The sequence below is a fragment of the Triturus cristatus genome, chromosome 7 (genome assembly GCF_964204655.1).
Source record: "Triturus cristatus chromosome 7, aTriCri1.1, whole genome shotgun sequence".
NCBI classification, from domain to species: domain Eukaryota; kingdom Metazoa; phylum Chordata; class Amphibia; order Caudata; family Salamandridae; genus Triturus; species Triturus cristatus.
Window position 1 is genome coordinate 1415779778 of NC_140590.1, and position 26810 is coordinate 1415806587.

Sequence of the window (26810 nt, forward strand, 5' to 3'; positions counted from 1 at the left end):
AATGACATCACTGATGACATCATCCAGTGAATGTGTGTTTTTCTGAAAATTAAATATGTTTAAAAAATATGTATATCTCAAGGTCAATGGAAGAATAAATGGGTATATAAGTGTCTAAATGGATGCTTTGTTTTTGAAAAATTGATTGTGTAAATGACTGATTAAGTGTATCATAGTAAATACATGGCTTACTGTGTAATGTTTAAATAAGAAAAAATCTGTATTAGTCTCTCACTTTGTGTATAAGTGGCTGCATGGGTTGGTGAGTAGCTTCATGGGTGTCTATATAGGCTATTAGTTGTTTTTTTAAGTATCAGTCTGAGTGTCTGTATGGTTCGGTGGGGGGTATTATGTAGTGCATAGGTGCATGAATGAGTGATTCACTCTTTGTATGTATTGAAGACAGCATGTGTGCAGGACTGTATGGGTGGATGAGTGTGTGTATGGGTGTATTAGTGAGTGAATGACTGTCTCAATAGTGTCTTTATGAGTAACTACATATCTATTTAACTAGTAAATGTGACTATTGGTGTATATAAGTGAGTATATGTAAGAGTGAGAGATTGGAAGAGTTCCTGTATGAATAAGTATGTGTTTCTATAAGTTATTGTTTAAAAGAGTAAGTATATGTAAGTTTCTGTAGAAGTAAGTGTGGTGGTGTGTGTATAACTGTATAAGCTAATAAATGGATGTTTGATTCTTTATTAGCATGAGTGACTATGTGTGTGAGTAACTCTATGGATGAGTGGCGTTGTGTAACAGGATGTGTAGGTGTATGAATACATATGATGAGTGACTACATGTATGAGTGACTGTAGAGGACTGTTGGTGAATGACTGTATGTGTATGTGGTTCTTAGAATTACTGAATAGGTTGTTGTAACTGATATTGATATGTTCATTATTTTGAACATTTTAGTTTCTATTTTTGAATGTGTGTTTCAATGGTTATATTAGGGGAAGAGGAGGTCTGCCACTCTATCACAAGGATGATGTCATCAGTGATGTCATCAGTGATGTCATTTGAGATGTCATCAGTGATATCATGAGTGATGTCAGTGACCATGTCATGAGTGATGTAATATGTGACGTCATCAGTAGTGCATTGCGGGCGCGCGAGTTATAGTTAGGTGAACTAACTATAACGGGGGAATTTCATTGGTTTTTTACGAGTGAAATGTCCAGCTAACTATAACATGTGTGAAACCTTTGGTTTTTTCATTGAATTTCTAAGGTTTTTTAAATGCTAATTCCTAACTATAACGTGTGTGAAACCCATGGTTTTTTCAGTGAATTTGCAAGGTTTTTTAAATGCTAATTCCTAACTATAACGTGAGTGAAACCCATGGTTTTTTCAGTGAATTTGCAAGGTTTTTTAAATGCTAATTTTTTTTTTTTCTTTTTTTTTTTACATATTTTTATTTTAATTTTCTATCCTTTTTTAAAGACTATGGTTAAAATTTAAAAATTCTACAATATGTTTTTATTTTACATTTTTTTAAAAATAAACAGGTAAAATTTATTAGCAATATTTATTTATTTATTTTATTTTTTTTACCGTGCGCGTACCGTAAGCGCACGTCGCGTCGTAATTATGCTAGTTTTCTACGCTGTTTGCGTTCATTTACGCAATTTGCGTAGACGTACGTCACGCGCGCTTAGCGCGTAACGCGTACGCTGCACGCGCACGTTATGCGGAAGTGGAGGGGCCTGCCTGTTGTGCGCATGGGCGCGTGAGCGTGTCTTTTTTACGCGCATGCGCACTTTTGCCGTAAGCGTACCGTAAGCGTACCGTAAGCGTACGGTAGGTCATGTGATCATGAAACACAACTTTTGATTGGTTGAAACTACTTTCAGTTCTAGAACTCTCCTACACCACACCCATTCCCCTCATTTCTGCTTGTGATCCCTTAGGAGAAGGAGCTGGGTTGTCTTTGTGATACGATGGCAGAACAGCAGAGCTCTTCTGAGAGTGAGGCTAGCAGCACTACCTTGAGGCAGAGAGCGAGGAAACAAAAGACCTCTTATGTATGGGATTATTTTACTTTTCCAGAAGGCCAGCAAAAGGTAAATGCACCCTTAGTGACTTGTAAGCTGTGTTTGCGTGTACTTTCAAGAGGGAATCCTGACAGGAAGTATTCCTTTGGGAATCATACCATGATGAGACACCTTAAGGATGTACACAGAAGGACACATGCTCGACTTACTGAAGGTAACCCTTCAGTAAGTCAACCAAGCACATCCACAGCAGCTCAGCCTGGACCATCATCTGCAGGGCCGAGTCCTTCTTCTGCAGGTCAGGTGAGCCCTTCATCTGTGGGGGGAGCATCTCCTTTTTCTGGCCCTCTGGAAATTAACCCTCGGTTTGCGAGGGTTGAAGTACGGTGCGCCAATTGTCATGATCTAATTACTTATAGGGAGACCAGTGTTTCCCTAGTGAACAGTAAAATAGATCAGCACACTTGTCGTACCGTCTAATATTCCCAATCTTTCTTTCCTCTGTCCCTGCATGAACACAACGGCTCTTTTAAGAGCCAACCTTATCTTTCATCTTTTTTTTATATATGTTTTTAAAAACTTTTTTTTTTTTTTTTTACCGTACGCGTACGGTGCGCGTAATTTTTTTTTTTTTTTTTAAAAAACACTAAAAATCAATTATCACATTACAAGGTCCTTGAGAGACTACAATTAAAAACTGAAAATGTGATTGTAGAGAAGTTGAAAAAAAGGAACCATGATATTATTGACTTACCATACCCACTCAAAAAAATATTTATTCATTTGTTTTTTAAAAAAATTGCTTTAAAAATGGTTCTAGTTTTCGAAAATTTTCTATATCAATCTGAAAAAAAAGAAAAAAGTATTAATATTTTTTAAAACATTTTATAATACAGTACACATATTTACATATTTATCAAAAAATATTTTTGCCTTATTTTTGCGGTTTTCAGAATATATTGCATTTCACTATAAATTGTGAAAGCAATTGCATTCATCATTTAACAGCGGGCAAAAAAAAAATAACAATCTCAAAGATTGTATTAAAAAAGCCCAGAATCTCTTTTTACTTAAACTTAACATTATAGAAATGCATAATATTCTAAAAAAATATCATCTAATATCAATACTTATTTCTTTAAAATACCGTCTGATATTTTTGTTTCAGAAGTATCATCACAAAATTATATCTCAAATAACTCCACAATACATCTGGTTCCATTTCCTTTAGGCCAAATAGTAATTTTAAAATTCTTTTTTGATTAAATTTCCAATGGTAATCCAATAAAATTCTAAAGTTTAATTTGTACAGATCTCACCGATTCTCTGTAACATTTTGGTTCCCGAAAGATTTATTAATAATTTATTAAGTCCACAATAGAATTGGTTACCTTTCCGCATGGCCAAATAGTAATTTAAAAAATATTTTTTGAAAAAATTTCCAATGGCACTCCAATAACGTTCCAAAATTTAAATTGTGCAGATGTTACCGATTTTCTCTAAATTTTTGGTTTTCGAAAGTTTCATTAAAAATTAAAAAAGTCCACATTACAATTGGTTATCTTTCCATTAGGCCAAATGATAATTTGAAAAATCTCTTTTTTTGAAAATTCCAATGGTAATCCAATAAAATGGTAAAATTGTTTTGTCCAGATCTTGCCAAGTCTCTCTAAAATTTAGGTTTCAGGAAGATTAAATAGGAATTTGCTAAATCAAAAGGCAAACGTTGCTTAAAAACCAATTGGGAATCATTACACAGTGTCCAGCCTTTTTCAGATTTAAGATAAACTGTGTAATGACCAGAAGTTACAGTAGGTCCTTCATGGAAAATTATTGCAACAGTTACAAAAGTTTTTCCTGAAATTGATAATTGCTGTCCTGTAAACTTCTTTATTAAAGTATCCAATTTTGAACCATCAGCTCTACATCGTTGCATCATTAAAATTACATACTGTCCGTATTCCTTTAAAATTAACGTTGAAAACATGTCAGATTTACACTCACCGCATTGCATGCTATGATTAGCATCTTTAACTAATTTAGCAAAAGTGACTGTTTTACTCTCTGGCAATGTCAAATAAATAAACCTTTCATTATCAACATTAGAGCCACATATATTATAACAGTTATCACAACTATGTTCCCATTTATAAGAGAGACCAAATAAATTATCAATTGAGAAAACTGTGTTCGTCCTGAACATACATCTAAAAGTTTTCTAATTTCAGTAGCACTTTCTATTTTAGTTTTATCAATACTCAGCTTTTCAAAAAGGAGACTCAGTACAGAACAGAATCTTTTTCCCTGATTTACTATTATCTGCTCTTGCAATCTTTCCAGATAAAATGCAACATTCAGCACTACATTAGCGTAGCAGTTGACACCAGAGCTATTTTCAAAATGACATCCTACAACCTGTTCTTCTTTTTCCTTATTCTTTTTGCTTGCAATTACATCACTCCTCTTTTTTTTCCTCCTCTCTACATCTTCATTACAGATATTCTCATTTCTCCTTTTACGAGAAACTACACGTTTCTCCAACACAGGATACTGACCTAAATGAGGAGCATAGCTTCTTCTTAATCTATTATACTCCTTTACACAATTTGCATCAGCACTAACTTTTGAATCATCAAAGTCAATCATGAATAAACCTGATAATGTTTTCACTCGTGACAAAGCAACATATGCCATACCTTCTTTGAACACAGTTGAACCAATGTTCACAAATGCACAATCTACAGTCAATCCTTGAGACTTGTGAATAGTTACAGCATATGCTAGAGAAAACGGAAACTGCTTCCTACGTACATATAAGTCTTTCAAAAGCATGAAACGAACTGAACAACAACAAATGTCTTTAACTTCTTCTATCTGATCAAATTTTATTTTTAAACATTCAATTCCATCTTTTTTCTGATAATTAATAAAACCCACAACTCTTCCCATAGCTCCATTAACTAAACCTTTTTCAACATCCAAATTTCTCCTTAAAAATACTCTACAGTTCATGCAAACATATAGATTTTTTTCTAATCCAGCAGTTTTGGAAATGTTCTTCTCTAGTGAATCCAATTTATTTTTCAGTGTGCCTGTTAATGTGATAGTAATTCTTCCATCCTCAATTTTGTCCACTGCTTCCAATTTCCTGATCTCTTCCTTTTCCAATTTCAAAAGCTCCTCATTGAATATTGAGCATTCACGTAGAGTTGGCATTAAGCAGATGACACTTTTGTTTTCTGCAATGTTCTTGTATATCTTCTCTGCAACTATTTCTTCCTTTGGAAATAAATTATGTAGCAGCCGACTCTGTAATGCTTTTTTGCTAACTTCAGTGAGTAGTCCAATTCTGATATCTTTCAGAATACTTCCATATTCTTCATCGCTTGCTTGCCTCATATTAGTAGTAAGTTCCTTGTACTCAAAGAAGGACCAAATATTTGTATTACCGATGCTTCCCAATGACTTCTTCGTGTCTTCATGTGTCACAGTATTAAACACTGGTTGTCCTTTAACTGGAGTAAGTTGCAAAAGATCTCCAAAAACTATGACGTGTTTTCCTCCAAATAACATGTCATAGTCTGTCTTCAGAATTTGCTGCATTCTTAAATGCACAAAGGCAAGCATTAAGTTTGATACCATGCTCACCTCATCAATAATGAGAACTTGCATCTTCTTTAATACTCTTGAAACTTCCAAGCATGCTTCTCCAGTTAGCTTGTTGTATTGTATTTTGTTCTCATGCTCCACTGGTAACATTAGCAAACGATGTAAAGTGATTCCTTTTATGTTATATGCTGCTAACCCAGTTGGAGCAGTAACCACACAAGACAAAGTAGAATCCATTTTTTGTTGTAGATAGCTTCTGATAACTTTTATAAGGAAACTTTTTCCAGTTCCAGCTTGTCCGCTTACATACATCCTGATTGGATGAAATGATGTGCATGAGCACTCTTTTTTTTCATGTAGAAATCCGTGATCAATTTTGTTTCTGATCTCTTCATAAATTTGTTGCTGCTCTTCATTCAGTTGTCTTTCCAAATTGTGTAAGTCTATAAATTCTTCTTGAGCTTGATTCATAGCCGTTTCCACTTCATTCATGGCTATTGATGCTTCATTTTCAACGATTGGTTGTCCTAGGGGATCTTGACTGAGTGTTCCTGAACTTTGGCTGTCCTGAGAACTGTCTCTAGCTATTTCTGCTGCAATTGTAGTTTCCTGTTCAATTTCTTCATTTAACATTTGCAGATAACTTGAGAATGTACTGCATTGTATGCTGTCTTTGCAAGCATTAAAGGAATCTTCATAGCTTTGAAATTCTCCCAGTAGTTCATCCTCTGTACGCCATGGTTTAAACAGCTGTAAAAGAGCCAAGTAGTAAAATTCCTTCTTGTCAGTAGTGTCGCAACTCAGCTTCCTGTGATTTATCAAACTTCCTTTTGTTTGCTTCACCAAACATCCTTCCTCACCAATGACTTTATATTTTCCATTGTTGATGTCTTCTGTGGCTTTCCGTGAATAAATGTAGTTCTGCAGCACTTCATAGAGAGACATGTTCTCCAGATGATGACTTCTCTTGGGATAATATGTGTCCAACATGTTTGATTTCAAAATATCTGTACTTTCTGGGTCATTCTCGGCCAAATATTCAATTTCTCCAACAGATTTCAGTACCCGATTTCTCATTGGTGCAAGGCCTAAACTTGCCCAAATTATTCTTCTTGATTTCGAGTAGAGACTTGCAGAAGATAACCTATCTGAACATTCGTAGGATCCAATTTCTCGATGCGATAACATCTTCAAACTGAAACTGTACAGCTTCTTACTGACAGTCTTCTCGTGAGAAATCTCTTCCCACATTTCCTTCAATTCTGTTTTTTCTGATTTCGTAATGTAAGACGTTACATATCGAGCAACAGCAATGGAATTGTCAGCTACATACTGTATATCCATGTTAGCGTTCCACATGGATAAAATGACTGGGTTGTAGTCATTTATATTTTTTGATTCTTCTTTTCTTTTAAGGTTGTAGGTATTCTTAGGTGATTTTCTTGTGATAGTATGTCTCACAGCTGACATAAAACTGTTTACTCTTCCATTTGAAAGAACAGGTCTAGGAAATCCAAATCGACATTTAGTGTAGTATTTATCTTTGCTCTTGTATTTCCGTCGACAGTATTTTCCACACCGATGACTTTGGAAACGTAAAACTTGCTCCTTTAACTTTTTCTCTTCTGTGCTTTTTGGTATAGCACATGTTGCATATTCTTCAATGTAAGATAACACTGCTTCATCAGTATCTGTTCCAAAATTTGGGGCATCCTTGATCCACAACAGCATATGAATATGAGGAGCACCTCTTGCCTGGTACTCTTTTCTCCAAAAGAAATCCACTACTTCTCCTAGAGGTGGATTTTTTTTATTGCAGATGAAGGACATCATAGCCTCAAATCTATGATTGAAATATCTGCAAACATTAACCGGATCCAATGAGCACAGTTCTCCTGCTGTCTTGTATTCGATGTTTTTAATGTTTGAATTTGCCTCTCGTAGAAAATCCAGTAAATCATCCCAAGCGTACTCGGCACAGCTTAGGGTAACGAACCATGTTGGTGTTCCTAAATTCCGTAACATGCATTTTAATTCACCATGGCGTCGGTACCAATATTCATTTGTCCCACGCTGACAAGCCATCAGATTGATCAGTTGTGTTTCCAAATGATCATCTCGGTGCTGCACTTTCTCCATAAAATCCTTAGCAGACACATTTTGTAAATGTACTCCACTTTTTAAAATGTGATTTACTGCATAAGACAGTGCAGACAAGTCGCTTTCAAATAAAAGATGGAACAAATAAGGAATACTTTGTCGAAATCTGGGATCTTCAGCATATAGTCTTGTAGTCCGATACTCAGAAGCTGGAATCTGTTCCGGACGTTCATCGTATCTTCCTCCTTTTCCTTTAGGAAACAGCTGGGGAAAACATCGAGCTTCCAAGCTCTCCTCCCATACACTCACGGGAGTTCCTTTTGCTTTCTTCATCTGAAAGAGATCAATATTGTCTCCCATAACTTCTTTTGAATGAAGAGGATGTATGCTAAAATGTTCATAAATTTCTTCTTCCTTTGACTTGTCCACTTTTTCAATTTGTCCAGTTGGTGTTTCTGTGTCTTCTTGTAAATCTTCTTCTTCTTCTTCTTCTATATAAATTGATTCATACCATTTGTTATTCCTTTTCAAATACAAATTTGCTCTTTGTACTTTCCGCACATCTACCAGCTCCTTCCAAATCTTCTTATTCTTTGTAGGTACACCATTAACCAGAGTAATTAATGGTTCAGTTTCCAAAGTATCCGCATCAATAGTTTCCATATTTTTTTTCAAATCCAAGGGCAAATACACCACTCTACCTTTTAAACCTCTCAGTAAATCTGAAGGAGGTAATTTACCAGTTTTGGGCTCCATACGTACTATGGTCTGGAACGGATGAACACATTGAATGAGTATAGACTCATATGTATTTAATTCAGAAAGTTCAGCAGGAATAGCATCCAATTCTAAATTATTATGTACAGCTCTGGTCGGCATTCTATTTTCCTCTAACTTGTTGTAACAGTATTTACAAATACGCTGATCTTCACCCAATTCAAAACAATTTTCAAGAAATATATATGTGGCAAAATCCTTCCACTTATAATTCTCTTCATTTTCACTCTTTCTGTAGAGATCAACATTCCTAGTTTGTTTTCTATAATGAGTTCTGCGGCAACAAATACAAGTAAAATTTGGTCTTTCATTAGAGATTATTGCAAATTTTGTTATGTGATCATTAAATGTCTTACTTACAGAGGGTTCTACATTCTCTTCCACTTCTTCCTCATTTACTGTGTCCTTCTCTGCACTGTTTTGTTCAGGACCAAAGTAACAAAACTGAATTTCATCAACAACCTTCTCTACATCTGAGACCGTTCCTCGGAACAGAGCCCTATTCAATTCATTTAACTTTATTGCTGGACTTTTAGCAAAATACAACCGTCTCACAAACTTTCTCATTTCAGTATGATGAACAGCCAGCATCCTAAAATGATGGAAAACACTATTACACACTTTTCTAGATAGACAAGCCAGAGAATGACCCTGCAAACCAGTATTCTCTCTCACTCTGCATGGATCCAGACTTTGAAGCACCTTAATCTTCTGTTTTATACTTTTTTTACTATATTCTCTTAGAAACTCACGAAATTTATCAATAGATTCCTGACGCACAGTGCAAATACTACTACAATTCCAAGTGTACACTGGGGCTTTAGGACGTCTCCCCATAGCCTCATCCGCCATCACTTGTACCTCATCTCTTGGAACCATTATCTCCTTCTCCATTATGCAACCATTTTTCACTTCGTAAGCACGACCTCTGGTGTCAACTGCATGCAGCAAACTATTAAGGGGGAGCGTCCGAGTGAAGCTCCAGAGCAACGGAGCCGTTATCCGTCGGTTCTCCTGCCCGGAGCGTGCTGCGGGGCTGCCAGGACCATCTCTCCCTGCCTGTGGGGTCCCGGTGCCCGGCGAGACTCACAGTGGCGGCGGGGGCGGCCCCAGCCTGCGCGCCGCCCCCCTTTGACATCGGAGCGGCGAGGAGCGCGCAGAGCACTGGAGGCGGTGCTCGGCTGCCAATGTCACTCCGGGACGCGGCCTGCCACGAGGCGGCTGGGCCACGCATTCAGGAGCGGACCGGCGGCGGGGGAGTTGCGGACCTGAGAGGGACTCCCTGAGGGTGACGGTGCAGCTGACGACCCCCACATCGCCGGCGCTGTGCTGACGCCCCTCGCGCTGTGATCCTGCCGGCCCCGGTCCCTTGAGACGGCAGGGGCCCGCTGCGGTGGATGGTGGTGGAGGACGTGGCGGCTGTGGGCACTGGAGGAGGACGTGACGCCTACAACACCTAAGGGCCCGGTGAGTGACCTGACGTGGAGGGGGGCCCCCCCCCTGGATGGGAAGCTGGAGACGGGCCCCTGGCGAGTGCCCAGCTGCTGCCCCCTTAGGGGCGACGCGACCTACCGCGGTGGCGGAGACGACCCTGGCGGCCGTGTTTGGGTACCTAGGAGAGGCTTTTCTGAACAGAACTCCTCAAGCCACATAAGTTCTGTTGCAGTTATGGAGAAGTTCTGGTCCATATGAGTACTTTGTGTCCCCTGCTCCGTGGGTCCAGTCTACATGAGAAAAAAGGTACTTTCTCTCCTGTGCATCTTTGATGTTAACAGTGCTGGCAAATCGCAATAAAATTCAACAATTTTAAAGATATCGGCCTCTTTCAAATTTGGACTGCCACAGCCCAGGGATTCTCAAGCGCAGGCACTAGAATAAAGAACGTCTGCAGCCCCACTTTGAACTCTCACTCACCAGCTTCTGTAGTACCCCCATCTATTTCCCCGCCTTTTTGTGAATATCAACTGAGGGGAGCTTTTCAGTCCTGTTTGGACTGAGATTGGGGTGAGACGTCCAGGTGACTGACCACTTACCTGCTGCTGGACGTGGGGGAGTGGCTGCTGCGACCCTGACGGTGAGAGGCCCGGCGGACTGTGACTACTGGCTGCCCACGACTCGCGGTGCACCTCCCCCGCCGGCGGTGCTGCCCTGCGCCCTGACGCCCCCGGCGCTGGTCCGATCCGTGGCAGTGGGACAGGACCCCCTCCGTTAACGGCGCCTGGTGGTGATCGGCCTCGTGCACCACCGAGCCCTCTGAATGCCATCGGCGCAGCAGCTAGCCATGGGGCGACTTAGGAACAAACAGGCCGAGCCCAGACAGAGGACGGACGGCCCTGATGCGACGCCGGGGCGCCCTGTTGTGTCCGCGACGCCGCCTGCATCAACCCTGGAGGCCAAAATGGACGCCATGCTGGCGGCGGTCGACCGCCTGAGCAACACACTGGAACACACCCGCACTTCGCTGGAGTCCCGAATAGACAAAGTCACGGTTGACTTCACCCTGCTCCACGCCGATCATCGTAAGCTGGCGGACACCGTCACCGGTCACAGCCAGGCGCTACAGGACGTGCAGCCGATCGTGCGCAATCACTCCGCCACCTTGCAGGACCTGATCGACCGAGTTAACACTCTTGAGGACCGTGCGGAGGATGCGGAGGGCCGCTCTCGGCGCCAGAACATACGCGTCGTGGGCCTGGCGGAAGGCGTGGAAGGGCGGCAACCCGAACAGTTTGTTGAGGACTGGCTACGAGATATCCTGCCTCCAGGACTGCTCTCCCCGCAGTTCGTGGTGGAGAGGGCGCACAGGGTGCCGATGCGGAAGCCTGTCCCTGGAGCCCGACCGCGTCCCTTCCTGTTCCGCCTCCTCAACTACCGGGACCGGGACGTGATCCTCCGGGAAACGCGGAAGATGGGTGCCCTTACAATAGGGGGTGGACCGGTGATGCTGTTCCCAGACTACACTGCAACTGTTCAGCGGCGGAGGAGCAACTACCTGGAGGTGAAACGCCGGCTCCGAGAGCTGCACATCCAATACTCGCTGCTGTTTCCCTCGCGCCTCCGGGTGGTCACGAAAGACGAGACACGATTCTTCGATGCCCCGTCTGATGTCTGGGACTGGTTGGAGGAAACGGGCCAACATGGTGGCCCCCGGCCCACGGACCCGGGGCCTGCAGTGCGTAGGGAAAAGAGGCTGAGACGGCGACGACAGAGAGACCGACGTGGTGGGATGGGGCCGAGTCCCCTGACCGCGCCGAGCCCGGAGAGGATGCGTGTGGAGCGGCTGGAGGCTCTGGAAGCGGTGGCCACTTTGGGGTCTGTGAGCAGTCAGGGGGACGTAGCGGCTCGCATTCACAGTGACACTGAGACTGACCTGTCCTCCTCCCCGTCCATCCTGATTCCGGAAGACCAGGTGTTGCCAGAGGTGACCCCCCAGACGGCCGACCTCCTGGGGTGAACTATTGTTGGTTTGCACTGTGTCCATTGCAGGTACCCTGGGGTGTCGGGCGGGTTGTTCCGCATTACTCTCGGGGGGGGGGGGAGCCTCCTGCCTCGGTTGTCCACTGGACTGGGACTTTTGAGGCCCTGTATGCTTCTGTGAGTGAGGCGGGGGGTCGCGTGACTGGAGGGGTAGTGTGAGTCCCCTTACACATGGGCTGGGGACCGGGGTTTCGGGACTGTTCTGGTTGCGGGGGACCAGGGTGATGGTGATCCCCACACACACTCCTCTGGGGAGGGGTTGGGTAAATGGCAGCCCTGCAAGCACACGGGGCCCTGATAGGGGTAACATGGGGCTCTTGCAGGCCAGGACCAACGGTATTGCTCTTTAGCCCCTCATACACCCATCTTTGATCTGGTAGTTCACAGGCGATTGAGCCTAGCATGTTTGGACGAATGCCCGGTTTTGGGGTTCGCCCCTGTGGTTATGGAGCTCTTTCTGTTCATTTTGTTTATACATTTGCCTCTCTACACTCTGCAGCGTTCTGCAGTTCTTTCACCCACCATGTTCTTGCAGCGGGCGATCTGAGTAGCGGTCCTTCCGGTCCTCCTTTCCCCCTTCCCTTCCCCGGCTGGCCCGTTTCGGCCGATGAACCTAGTGTTGTCTGCGCTCTCCACCGATGGCTGACACTGCAATAGTCACCTGGAACATTAGGGGCATGCACACACCGGCCCGCCGATATTCTGTGTTCGCCTACCTCCAGAGGCACAAGATAGGGGTGGCTCTTCTTCAAGAGACGCACATGACACGGCAGGAACTCGACAGGCTGCGCGCCCGATGGAGGGGACAGCTTTTTGGGACCACATATTCCGCGCATGCTAGGGGTACACTGGTTTGGGTGCGGGCAGGCACACCCTTCATATGCTCCGAGACGGTGCTTGACCCTGACGGTCGATATACCCTGGTGCGGGGGCGGCTTAACGGGCACCTTGTACTCCTGGGTTCTATCTACGCCCCGAACGTTGACCAACCGTCGTTCCTTGATCGCCTCTCGGTGGCCCTGACCCCGTACGTGGGTCTTCCCTGGCTACTAGGTGGGGACTTTAACGCTGTGCTGGACACGAGCCTCGATAGATCCTACCCGCCACTCCGTAGCACACAAGCAGTCTCGAACGCAAGGAACCTTACTGACTGGCTGTCCCGGTGGGCCCTACATGACGTCTGGCGCACCTTACACCCCACCGATCGGCTCTATTCATATTATTCTGCGGTACATGACCTTCACGTCCGCCTTGACAGAGTGGTGAGCTCTCCGTCGCTGAACCCGTTGATACTCCAGGCGGATTACCTGGGCCGGACCCATTCGGACCACAACCCTCTTAGACTACGTCTTTGCTGGGACCCGGGGAGATCCCCCATTCCCACTTGGCGTTTGCGTCCGGCTGCTCTTGAGGACGCGGAGTTCCGGGCCTCGCTCGGCACAGCGATCGAACAGTTCTTTGACCTCAATGAGGGCACGGCGGAGAACACGTTGATAGAGTGAGATGCGCACAAGGCGGCCATGCGGGGGCACTGTCTGGGGGTGACGGGGAATATTCGTAAGCAACTTACGTTGCTACTCACCGCTTTGGAAACCCGGCTACTGGCATGCGAGCGCCATGGCGAGGGTGGTGGGCGTGACTCGACCAGGCTGGCTCGGCTTCGGGCACGCCATGCTGAACTGTTGGAGAGGTTGCGCTGCCACAACTACGCTGCCCATTCGGCACGGGTCCACGCCACGTCGGACAGGGCGGGGCGATTGCTGGCCTGGCTGATCAGACAGGACTCGGGTTATGCGCCAATAGCCTCCATTCGCGGACCGGATGGCATACTGGTGCACACGCAGCGGGAGATCCACCAGATCCTCACGGCCCACTACAAAGACCTGTACACCTCGGTGGGGCGACGGCAGGCACGGGACCTTGATCTGTTCCTGGGGGCCGCCGGCCTCCCCACGGTTCCGGATGCCCACCAGGAAACCCTGGAGGGTCCCCTCACCCTGGAGGAGATAGGGGACGCGGTGGCCTCATTGGCCTCTGGCAGGGCGCCTGGGCCGGACGGTCTCCCGGCAGAATACTACAAAGCATACCGGGAGTCTCTGGTGCCCCGCCTGCACGCGTTATATCTCACAGCCCTTGAGGAGGCCACCCTGCCCGCTTCCATGAGGGAGGCCTACCTGATCTCCTTCCCTAAGCCGGGGCGTGATCCTACTCATCTAGGGTCCTATCGCCCCCTCGCCCTCCTCAACACTGACTACAAGATCCTGGCCAAGGTCCTGGCGGAGCGGCTAGCTCCCACTGTGCCTGTGCTGGTGCACAGGGATCAGAATGGGTTCGTGCCAAAGCGCAGCACTTCGCTTAATCTTCGTCGGTTCTTCCGTGTCGCCGCACACGGTGCACAGCATTGGCCACGGGCGGGCTGCCTAGTGTTGGACCTCGAAAAAGCCTTCGATAGTCTGGAGTGGGGCTACCTGGTGGCAACACTATCGCATTACGGATTAGGCCTTGGGTTCCTACAAATGGCGGCGCTCCTCTATAGGAACCCTGTGGTCCGGGTGAGAACTGGCCCGTATATCTCCGAGGCCATCTCGGTTGGCCGAGGTACCAGGCAGGGATGCCCCCTCTCACCCCTCCTGTTTGCACTTGCCATTGAGCCCTTGGCGGCCACCCTGCGGAGGGTGTTGACAGACGGCATTCCAATGGGCGACACCACCCATCAGGTCTCCTTGTACGCAGATGACCTCTTGATTTTCGTGCGGGACGTGGCGAACATTTCAGGAGACCTCGAACAAGTTCTCATGGAGTTTGCAACGCTTTCCGGATTGCGGGTGAACGCAGCCAAGTCGTGTCTCTACCCGTTCCGTGATGATACCCTGGATCCCCGGTTCCAGCTTGGGGGTGTGCCTGTCCGGTGGCAATCGGACACATTCCGTTATCTGGGTATTCAGGTGTACCGGCGGCACGCTGACCTGGTGGAGGGTAACTTGGGCAGGGCGGTGACGGCGATCAGGGCCCAGATGCGTTTCTGGGGCACCCTCCCACTTGCGGTAACGGGGCGCATTGCACTGGTCAAAATGGTGGCCCTGCCCAGACTCCTCTACTATTTTGCTAACCTGCCGACCTATATCCCGGCATCCTTTTTCGCCGCCTTGGAGCGCCCCCTTCGGGATTTTGTGTGGGGCACCGCGCGCCACAGAGTGGCGCTTTCTAAGTTGTACCTCCCAACGGGTCAGGGGGGACTTGCGATGCCCTGCTTTGCGCACTATTACCTAGCAGCGCAGCTGCAATGGGTGGCCAGGTGGTTGGCCGATCGGGAGAGGGATGACACGGCATCCATGGAGCCACCGCTCCCCCTGGCGGATATTATCGCATTGTTTCACCCGACGACCAGAATGGTCAAGCCGGGGCCCCTTCTAGTGGCGGTGGCCACTAAGTGCTACCGGCGTGCCCTCTACTTGACTAGGTCGCATATCCCATATGCCCCCGCCATACCGATTGAGGGTTCACCTAGCGGCCGAGGAATATTGCGCCCGGCAGAGCTTGCCGACTGGCATGCGGCGGATATCTGCACACTGGGGGACCTCTACCACGATGGTGCGCTTATACCGTTCGCCCAACTGGCGGAGGAGACGGGGTTAACGGCCAGTCAGTTCCTCCGTCACCGCTCGCTAATCGCGACGCTGACGAGCCGGTGGGGTGCTCTTCAGGAGGAGCCGCCACAGCACCTCATGATGCAGTACCTCCACATCATGGGACGGGGCAGCCACATGATCCGCTGGTTCGCGGCCTCCTTTCGGACACTGGTGGCGGTGGACCTGTCTCCATTACGGGGTAAATGTGAGGTGGATCTGGACCGCTCCATGACCGACAAGGAATGGAGAGATACACTGCGGGGCCCCACACGGGTCCCCAGGAACTTGCGGTTTCGCCAAATCCAGTTCTTCATACTGCACAGAGCATACCTTACTCCCGACTCCATTAATCGCTACTTCCACAGGGCGGACGCTGAATGCCCACGCTGCAGGGCCTTGGATGCTGGATTGGTGCACATGTTATGGAGCTGTCCAGCGCTCGACTCATACTGGCGGACGGTGCATGGAGCGTTACGTACTTGTGTCGGTCCGCTGGCGCGACGGGACTGGCCGGCCTGCCTGCTGCACTTGTTTCGTAGAACCCCCCCCACGAAGGTTGCCTGTCGTTTCCTCGATCTGGGCCTGATCGTGGCGAAGCGGTTACTTACTAAGCGCTGGAAGGCGGCTGAGCCCCCTCGGGTGCAGGCGTGGCGGAGTTCCCTACTAGTGTGGGCGGGGGCGGAGGGTACGGCCCTCCTACGAGAAGAAACGTTAGGACTCAGACGCACACCCATAGCTACTCAATGGGATGTACATTTGCAGGCCCTGATACAGCTGGATGGGGATGCCCTGGGACTCTTTGGGACACACACTGCGGAGCCGCTCCCTGGAGGGGAGGGGAATGGAGGTGGGCCGGGGAGACCCGCTCTGAGGATTGGCGGGGAGGTCCTAGCCGACTCGGGCGGACGTGTGGACAATGACGCTTGCCCTCCATAAAACGACATGTCACGGGGGATGGGGGGGGCCGGGCCTGGGGGGGGGGGATGGACTGGGGGGGAGGGGTATTCCGGGGGTCGTATGGTCTGAGATCGAACCTGCTGCTGCTGTTCTGTTGGGCTTCTGTTGTTTCACCTGTTCTCTCTTACTCTATTTTGGTCGTACCATGAATCTGTTTAACTGCGGGCGGTGGCCCTGACATGTATCGGCTTGCTTTACCCCACGCCTCGTAGTGGCGATGGATCCCGTGGCTCATCGCATTCATGATTGACGGATACTCCTCTGAGTGCCTGACTCATTGCCTGTGGGCTATTGCATTTATGATGTATGCTGTGTCTAAAGTAACAAATGCTAATAAACAGATTTCATAATAATGCAGCAAACTATTACTTTGAAAATAGCTCTCTTCATTAAAAAAAAGTTCACTACTTGAACTATGCATCCACTTTCCTAAAAACACTTTACAAAAGTTTGTTCTGTTCACTACTCTTTTCCTTTTGCTATGTGATTTCAGTACATTAACCATTTTGTCTAATGTACGCATCCTATTCAAAATTAAAATGAATAGTTTCCTTTTTAATTCTAATGCCTTTGCTGCAATGGCTTCAATTTCTTTTTTTCTCTTGTAATATTTTGCCTTTTGCTTATATTTCTTCACATCCTTTATCAAATTGGACATAACTCTTCTCTGAAACATTTTTCTACGTATCTCTTTAAACGCTGTTTTTCTGTTTATGTAAATCTTTTCAGTTGCAGAAGGTATATTTGCTTTAACTAAATTCTCAATTTTTTCCTGTCCTTTTCTTTTGAAAACATTCTTTCCAGTACAGACATTTTGTACATTTTTCCTTTTTTTGAATATGTTTTTTAGAAATTGTTTTGTCTGCTTACCAGAAGATTTTTTCTTTTTCCCAACATGAGCATCTTCTACTAACTTAGGTCCTCCAGTTGTCTTCAAATATAGGTTTTTTTGTGGTCTTTTTTAACTCTGGATTTTGTAGGCATCTTAAATTTTGTTCACTGCTCTTCAGCAACACCTGAAAAAAAACTAAAAAAAAAATCCTTTATTTTATTTAAATATTTTACTACATTTCTTTTCACAATAGTCACAAAACGAAATTTCTTTGCCAATTTGAAAACACACTTACTACTCTTTTTTTTGGCAAGTGATAATCACTTTTACAGACTGACACATTATAAATCCACTTTTCAGATTTTTTTAAAAGCACATGTCCAAACTGCTTTTTCAGACCACCACCATGTGTAACCTGGGTGACTGCCTACACTCCAGCAAGGGCAACCAGCCTTAGTGATGCTATATGTATTTGCATTACTGACTGAAACCTCAAACCCCACTCGCTTGTAAATACTGTGCATGATTCCACATGGAAAGCAGCTGGGTGTGTGCTAAGAGTCTGCTTCTGCACCAAAAAATGGCTCCCCCATTTTCCTACTAATGCAAATGTAAAATTACCAGAGTAGTACACAATAAATCTCTGCCTGTTATTCCTATTTGCACACAGAGTCATGTTTTCACATTAGTCACAAAACGAAATTTCTTTCCCAATTTGAAAGCACACTTACTGCTCTTTTTTTTGGCAAGTGATAATCACTTTTACAGACTGACACATTATGAATCCACTTTTCAGATTCTTAAAAAAGCACATGTCCAAACTGCTTTTTCAGACCACCACCATGTGTATCCTGGGTGACTGCCTACATTCCAGCAAGGGCAACCAGCCTTAGTGATGCTGAATGTATTTGCATTACTGAGTGAAACCTCAAACCCCACTCGCTACTAAATACTGTGCATGATTCCACATGGAAAGCAGCTGGGTGTGTGCTAAGAGTCTGCTTCTGCACCAAAAAATGGCTCCCCCTTTTTCCTACTAATGCAAATATAAAATTACCAGAGTAGTGCACAATAAATCTCTACCTGTAATTCCTATATGCACACAGAGTCATGTTTTCACATTAGTCACAAAACGAAATTTCTTTCCCAATTTGAAAGCACACTTACTGCTCTTTTTTTTGGCAAGTGATAATCACTTTCACAGACTGACACATTATGAATCCACTTTTCAGATGTTTTAAAAAGCCCATGTCCAGACTGCTTTTTCAGACCACCACCATGTGTAACCTGGGTGACTGCCTACATACCAGCAAGGGCAACCAGCCTTAGTGATGCTGAATGTATTTGCATTACTGACTGAAACCTCAAACCCCGCTCGCTTCTAAATACTGTGCATGATTCCACATAGAAAGCAGCTGGGTGTGTGCTAAGAGTCTGCTTCTGCACCAAAAAATGGCTCCCCCTTTTTCCTACTAATGCAAATGTAAAATTACCAGAATAGTACACAATAAATCTCTGCCTGTAATTCCTATTTGTACACAGAGTCATGTTTTCACATTAGTCACAAAACGAAATTTCTTTCCCAATTTGAAAGCACACTTACTGCTCTTTTTTTTGACAAGTGACAATCACTTTTACAGACTGACACATTATGAATCCACTTTTCAGATTCTTAAAAAAGCACATGTCCAAACTGCTTTTTCAGACCACCACCATGTGTATCCTGGGTGACTGCCTACATACCAGCAAGGGCAACCAGCCTTAGTGATGCTGAATGTATTTGCATTACTGACTGAAACCTCAAACCCCACTCGCTTGTAAATACTGTGCATGATTCCACATGGAAAGCAGCTGGGTGTGTGCTAAGAGTCTGCTTCTGCACCAAAAAATGGCTCCCCCTTTTTCCTACTAATGCAAATGTGAAATTACCAGAGTAGTACACAATAAATCTCTGCCTGTAATTCCTATATGCACACAGAGTCATGTTTTCACATTAGTCACAAAACGAAATTTCTTTGCCAATTTGAAAGCACACTTACTGCTCTTTTTTTTGACAAGTGATAATCACTTTTACAGACTGACACATTATGAATCCACTTTTCAGATTCTTAAAAAAGCACATGTCCAAACTGCTTTTTCAGACCACCACCATGTGTAACCTGGGTGACTGCCTACATACCAGCAAGGGCAACCAGCCTTAGTGATGCTGAATGTATTTGCATTACTGACTGAAACCTCAAACCCCACTCGCTTGTAAATACTGTGCATGATTCCACATGGAAAGCAGCTGGGTGTGTGCTAAGAGTCTGCTTCTGCACCAAAAAATGGCTCCCCCTTTTTCCTACTAATGCAAATGTAAAATTACCAGAATAGTACACAATAAATCTCTGCCTGTAATTCCTATTTGTACACAGAGTCATGTTTTCACATTAGTCACAAAACTAAATTTCTTTGCCAATTTGAAAGCACACTTACTGCTCTTTTTTTTGACAAGTGATAATCACTTTTACAGACTGACACATTATGAATCCACTTTTCAGATTCTTAAAAAACCACATGTCCAGACTGCTTTTTCAGACCACCACCATGTGTAACCTGGGTGACTGCCTACATACCAGCAAGGGCAACCAGCCTTAGTGATGCTGAATGTATTTGCATTACTGACTGAAACCTCAAACCCCACTCGCTTGTAAATACTGTGCATGATTCCACATGGAAAGCAGCTGGGTGTGTGCTAAGAGTCTGCTTCTGCACCAAAAAATGGCTCCCCCTTTTTCCTACTAATGCAAATGTAAAATTACCAGAATAGTACACAATAAATCTCTGCCTGTAATTCCTATTTGTACACAGAGTCATGTTTTCACATTAGTCACAAAACGAAATTTCTTTGCCAATTTGAAAGCACACTTACTGCTCTTTTTTTTGACAAGTGATAATCACTTTTACAGACTGACACATTATGAATCCACTTTTCAGATTCTTAAAAAAGCACATGTCCAAACTGCTTTTTCAGACCACCACCATGTGTAACCTGGGTGACTGCCTACATACCAGCAAGGGCAACCAGCCTTAGTGATGCTGAATGTATTTGCATTACTGACTGAAACCTCAAACCCCACTCGCTTGTAAATACTGTGCATGATTCCACATGAAAAGCAGCTGGGTGTGTGCTAAGAGTCTGCTTCTGCACCAAAAAATGGCTCCCCCTTTTTCCTACTAATGCAAATGTAAAATTACCAGAATAGTACACAATAAATCTCTGCCTGTAATTCCTATTTGTACACAGAGTCATGTTTTCACATTAGTCACAAAACGAAATTTCTTTGCCAATTTGAAAGCACACTTACTGCTCTTTTTTTTGACAAGTGATAATCACTTTTACAGACTGACACATTATCAATCCACTTTTCAGATTCTTAAAAAACCACATGTCCAGACTGCATTTTCAGACCACCACCATGTGTAACCTGGGTGACTGCCTACATACCAGCAAGGGCAACCAGCCTTAGTGATGCTGAATGTATTTGCATTACTGACTGAAACCTCAAACCCCACTCGCTTGTAAATACTGTGCATGATTCCACATAGAAAGCAGCTGGGTGTGTGCTAAGAGTCTGCTTCTGCACCAAAAAATGGCTCCCCCTTTTTCCTACTAATGCAAATTTAAAATTACCAGAATAGTACACAATAAATCTCTACCTGTAATTCCTATATGCACACAGAGTCATGTTTTCACATTAGTCACAAAACGAAATTTCTTTGCCAATTTGAAAGCACACTCACTGCTCTTTTTTTTGGCAAGTGATAATCACTTTTACAGACTGACACATTATGAATCCACTTTTCAGATTCTTAAAAAAGCACATGTCCAAACTGCTTTTTCAGACCACCACCATGTGTAACCTGGGTGACTGCCTACATACCAGCAAGGGCAACCAGCCTTAGTGATGCTGAATGTATTTGCATTACTGACTGAAACCTCAAACCCCACTCGCTTGTAAATACTGTGCATGATTCCACATGGAAAGCAGCTGGGTGTGTGCTAAGAGTCTGCTTCTGCACCAAAAAATGGCTCCCCCTTTTTCCTACTAATGCAAATATAAAATTACCAGAGTAGTACACAATAAATCTCTGCCTATATTTCCCAACATGTGTAACCTGGGTGACTGCCTACATTCCAGCAAGGGCAACCAGCCTTAGTGATGCTGAATGTATTTGCATTACTGAGTCCAACCTCAAACCCCTAAACTATTCTTTTTTTATACCAATACACCTTAATTTATCGTGAAAACATAGTCCATATTATTTTACATGTTCCTCACATTTAAATTTCTCCCAAAACAGAAAATAATAAACACAACTTCAACAAAAAGAATTACATTTCTATTATTCATTTCTTAATTTACCATATACATCTCTCAAACTCTAAACTCACCTTTAAAATTAGTTAGTTGTGAAAGAAATGTGGCACTCAAACAGCAGATTATCAGAGCCAGGATCTCTGTTCTCTACACCTCTCTCCTCTCAGCAGAACCAGATAATGGCAAAGTTTCCCTCTATTTTTCCACACATATACATGTTAATTTCAAATCTCAGTGCTTCCCCCTTTTTTTCAAATGTAATCACACATTTCTATTGGTTGAAAACCAACCCTTTTCCAAAAGTACCCTTCCCCCAACTTGACTTCTGCCTAGTACCCTTCCCCCAACTTGACTTCTGCCTGCTACCATAGCAACAGCTCATGGAACACTGCTGTGTGGAGTTAGGTCAGAAGTTCGCCAAACAATGTTTCAATTCCACAGAGCAAGAGTGCTTGACTTTTCTAACCTAACAGCAAATCCATAGTACTGTTCTTTGGTAACACATTTTTCTGTACCAATACAAAACATGCTTCTATAAATTTACACATACAGCCTAGTTTTTAGTGTAGAATGGTATGAAACAGCCAATCAGTTCTTTTTTTTTTATAAAAAAATATGTATGCCTCCATTTCCAAACTGTCTTTCATTTCTTTTTACCATTCTACTGAAATACACCTCCTGAGTGCATCCAGATCTCCTTTGAAGATGTTCACAGTGTGGATTGTAGGACACAGCTATGTCTTCTGGAGTGAAAAGTTTGCAGAGAAAACAGGTATGGTGAGAGACCTTGCTTTGCCAAATGTAGACATTAAATGGATTGGTCAGAGAGGGTTAAAGTGGCACCAATTGATGCCATTGGTGAAATCCTTCATGCAAATCCAACACCCTGACCTCATAATAGTGCACTGTGGTGGCAATGACCTAGGCACTTTGACTGGGGTAGGTCTGGAAATGCTTACGAAGGAGACCTTTGCACAACTGTTTTCACTTTTCCCTAAAACTGCCTTTGTGTATTCTAACATATGCCAAAGGCAAAAATGGAACTGGTCCAATCATTTTTGTCCGCAGATTGACAAAGCAAGAAAGCACGTCAACAAATCTGTTTCTGCTTTCCTCCGAGACTATGGTATGGGTTCCATTTACCACAACAACTTGCGTTACGACATGCAAAACATTTATAGAGGAGATGGTGTACACTTCACTGATGAAGGGAACAGAGTCTTCCTCTTGAACCTTAGACTCTGCATCGGTACTTACTTGTAGGTACCACTAAAAAATCACTTCATAAACACAACGGCTCTTTTTAGAGCCCCCTAATATCTAAACACTTAAATCTGAATTTTATTTCTTTTTTTATTTTTTTTTTCTACCGTACGCGTACGGTAAGCTTACCGTAAGCTTACCGTACGCGTACCCCGTGATTTTTTTTTTAAAATTAATAAATGTTTTTTTTGTACTTTTGTGTCCTTCTTTGACCCCCTTTCAAATGTTAGGGGGTCTGTAACTCTCTTCCTTGCCCCCTTTTCACGTTATCTCCCTTTTTTTTTTGTGTGAAACACACGAAATGGCGGCCGACACTTCCTGATTTCGTCCGATTCGAATGTTTACAGTCATGTGACAACCAATCAGATTTGAGCTCGCGCACGCCACCGTAGGCGTACGGTAAGCTTACGGTAAGCGCACGGAGCGCGCTTACAGATATATATATTGATTTAAATGCTATTTTCTCAGGCACTACTGAACAGATTTACACCAGACCTACAAAAGGCACTTCCTTCACCTGCGGACTACCTCTCTGCCAAATTACAAGTAATTCCGTTCAGCCGTTCGGGCTGTAGCTGTGTCTAAAGGTCCTATGGAAAAATGCATGGGGAAAACGCGTTTTGGGACCCCCCTTTTTTCTCAGCCCCCGCTTGACGAATCCCTCCGAGACTTTTAGGGTAGGAGCGGAGCGTAGCGCCCCATTAGTTTTGAAAATTTTGCGAGGATTCGTCAACCGGCGCCAAAGTTATTCAAAATAGAATGTTGCGGATTTCCTATGGAAACAGGGTCCTAACTAGAACTACCTACTGGCGACCGCCAGTAGGTAATATATATATATATATATATATATATATATATATATATATATATATATATATATATATATATATATATATTCACTGAAAAAAACATAGGTTTCAGGCCTGATATAGTTAGGAATTAGCATTTAAAAAACCTTTGAAATTCACTGACCATGTCATGAATGATATAATATGTGACATCATCAGCAGTGGATTTCGGGCGCGTGAGATGTAGTTAGTACAACTAACTATATCGGAGGAATTTCAATGGTTTTGTTTGAGTGAAATGTCCAGCTAGCTACAACACCCCTAGAAGCATGCCATTTTCCGGCACAATAACTGGCACAATAACTGGCACACGCAGAGGACATACATTCACATGCCGGTTAATTTAGCCGGTGATGTCTACATTAGGCTAGACTGATGTATCAGTGCTTTACATTTTATTTTAGCGCTGTTTTAGTTTAGATCTGTACAGACACGCGATTATATTGGAACAACAGACACTTCCTTTACAACACAGATCTGGTACCTAAGTAACTACCCCCAGCAGACGTATGCGCTCTTGTTTACAGACGTGCTTTTGTCACCATGGTCACAACTGTTATTCTCATTTATTATTGTCAGTCAACATTCCATGGATTATGTACACTTTTTTTCAATCATTATTTCAATCATTATTGTGTACCATTTAACCCATGATGTGTTCAGATTTGGTTTTGGATTTATAGCCATTTATGTTTTGGGATTGTTGACTTTTGACCATTACAAGATGTCTGCCGTTTGTAAATAGTATTCGACCTGAATTGTCCTATGTCGATGTTTAGCGCTGTGCAACTTTATTAATTACGTTTGTCACAATGCACTGTCAGTTTACGTGAGCAAGACTTCGGAGCAAGTCGAAACGCGTCATAAATAAACACCCTTGGAGCCCTCTTATGTGTCCTGTGGTCCGCTGACTGAGAGCGCGCGTATATTGACTTTCTGAACCGGATTTATTATACCGGCGTGCTCCGCCGGCGTGCGCGCCACCTTCCTTGGGTCCCCTGGCTGTCAGCAGGAGCAACTTGGTGAATATATTTAACGGATGACAGCGCTTGGACCGGGCTTGAAGCTACGAATCCTTGGGAGCTAATACGAGTGCAAGATTGAACGTCGGAGGTAAGCCTGGGGATTACAGCTACCAAAACGTGTGTGTGAGGGCGGATTCTTCTCCGGAGGGCGGGCTATTCGTTCCCTTCCCGTAGTTTGTGTTTGCTGACCCAGTGGATACCGGCACTGTCGTTTATGGTCAGTCTTTGCCTCCGATCACCTTGAACATACAAGAGGACTTATTTGTTCTATTGAGAACTATACTCTTTGACACTCGTTTTGTATAGACCACATACAAGGGTATACTAGAACAGCAGACAACGCTAGTATCACTCAGACATTGGTCTATATGGTACCAACTAATTTTAAAATCATTACAGCTCAAGGCAGAAGGAACCTGTATTTATACAGGGGTTACACGGACCTGACGGGTCATTGAGGGTCAACTAAGGGTGCAGTGCACCATGGATGAGGAGGTTGAAAGAAGGGCAGCAGCCCAAATCTTATTCACACGGAGACAAAAAAACACGAAAGCAGCGGAGGATACAGTGGCACCATCTCAAACTGTTGAGGACAGGATCAGAGTGTTGGAAAAATTGAAAAAAAACCAAATTTCCAAGTGGTGGGAGGCGATTTCACTGCAGAACTACATAGATCAGGAGATGGTCCCTAGAGGCCTGAGGATCTTCACTACACCCACTTACGAGACGCCGAATCCGGCAATGCTCAAAGAATGGTCTGACAACTCCGCACTCAGCTCCAGAAGAATGTTGGAGATCCTAGTTAAGTTTGCATGGATTGACAGAGACCTCATCCTTAAACAGATCCAAGAAGTACAGGAAGAACTTAGCAAACTAACTGATGGAAAAACAGTCGATGAATTGTGTACCGTTATGAAAGAACGTTTGAAAAAATACGAAGACGACATCAAAGCTCGCAAAGAACGCAAGCTTAATCGGGACTACAATGACTATGAGAGCGGCAGGATTTTGACCTTTAGCCGCAAATATGATCATCTATACAAGAACAAAGAACCTGCAACCATTGTTTCCCCCACTATGGATGAGAGACAAGAGAACACTATTTCGACAGCTAGTGAAACTGAATCGGATGTCTCGGCTGAAACATCCTCCAATAATGACTTTGCAATACGTCCGGTTAATTTTTTAGAGGAGTATCGTCATCTACTCCGGAGCAGACGGACGAAGCAGGAAGCTCCGGCGATGAGAACACGGGGACAGAGGAGCAGAGGCCGAGGAAGAGGTCGGGGAAGCGTAGAAACCGTCGAAAGAGACTACAGCAGCGATGGCAGAAGAGGCAGGGCAAGGGGCAGAGCGGGAACTGGCAACACACGCCCCAGAAGAGCCCGCTAATGGACAGTGACATGGTAAATAAGACCATCATCAATCTTTCTAAAAGAGTGATGAGCGAAACAGAGAAAAGGACTCTTTGTTTAGGACTTTCTTTCTGTCCCTCTAAACCATTTAACTATACTGATGCCAGAATAGATCTCTTCAAGTTCATCAGGAAACTTAAGCTTAAAAAATGGCACAAATTAAAGAGACTAGGGGAGACGAGAAAATCAAGTAGATATACATCCAGGGAGTTTGACAATATCAATGTGGGTGATATAGACACCCTCATTGATATGATCCAATTAAATCAGGATGAGGTGACAGAACCCACTGAGCAACATACACAGATTTGTGAGTCCATAGGCCTTGCTACAGACCACAGTGCCTTATCAGGTTTCAAACCGAAATCTACATTTTTCCCCACTTTACCTTTTGACACTATTGACACGTTCCAAGAGAGTGTTGGTAAGGCATTATGCAACTTCAGGAACAAAAGCAAGGGCCATATCCCAGTCAAGAATAACCTCACATTTCCCCAGAAACAGGCGCTAAAGTCACTTG

General features: G+C 44.3%; 1 protein-coding gene across 1 annotated transcript in view; it reads right to left on the minus strand.

The window, feature by feature from the left end:
* Positions 1-19191, minus strand: part of LOC146812132 (uncharacterized) — a 139735-nt gene extending 120544 nt beyond the window's left edge. The window contains exons 1-2 of the mRNA XM_085615137.1: positions 16910-19191; positions 6940-9435 (exon numbers count right to left, since the gene is read on the minus strand). Of these exons, the coding sequence (XP_085471263.1) occupies positions 6940-9377 (2438 nt within the window). The 5' untranslated portion in view covers positions 9378-9435; positions 16910-19191. The remainder of the gene's footprint in view (positions 1-6939; positions 9436-16909) is intronic.
* Positions 19192-26810: the final 7619 nt, after the last annotated feature.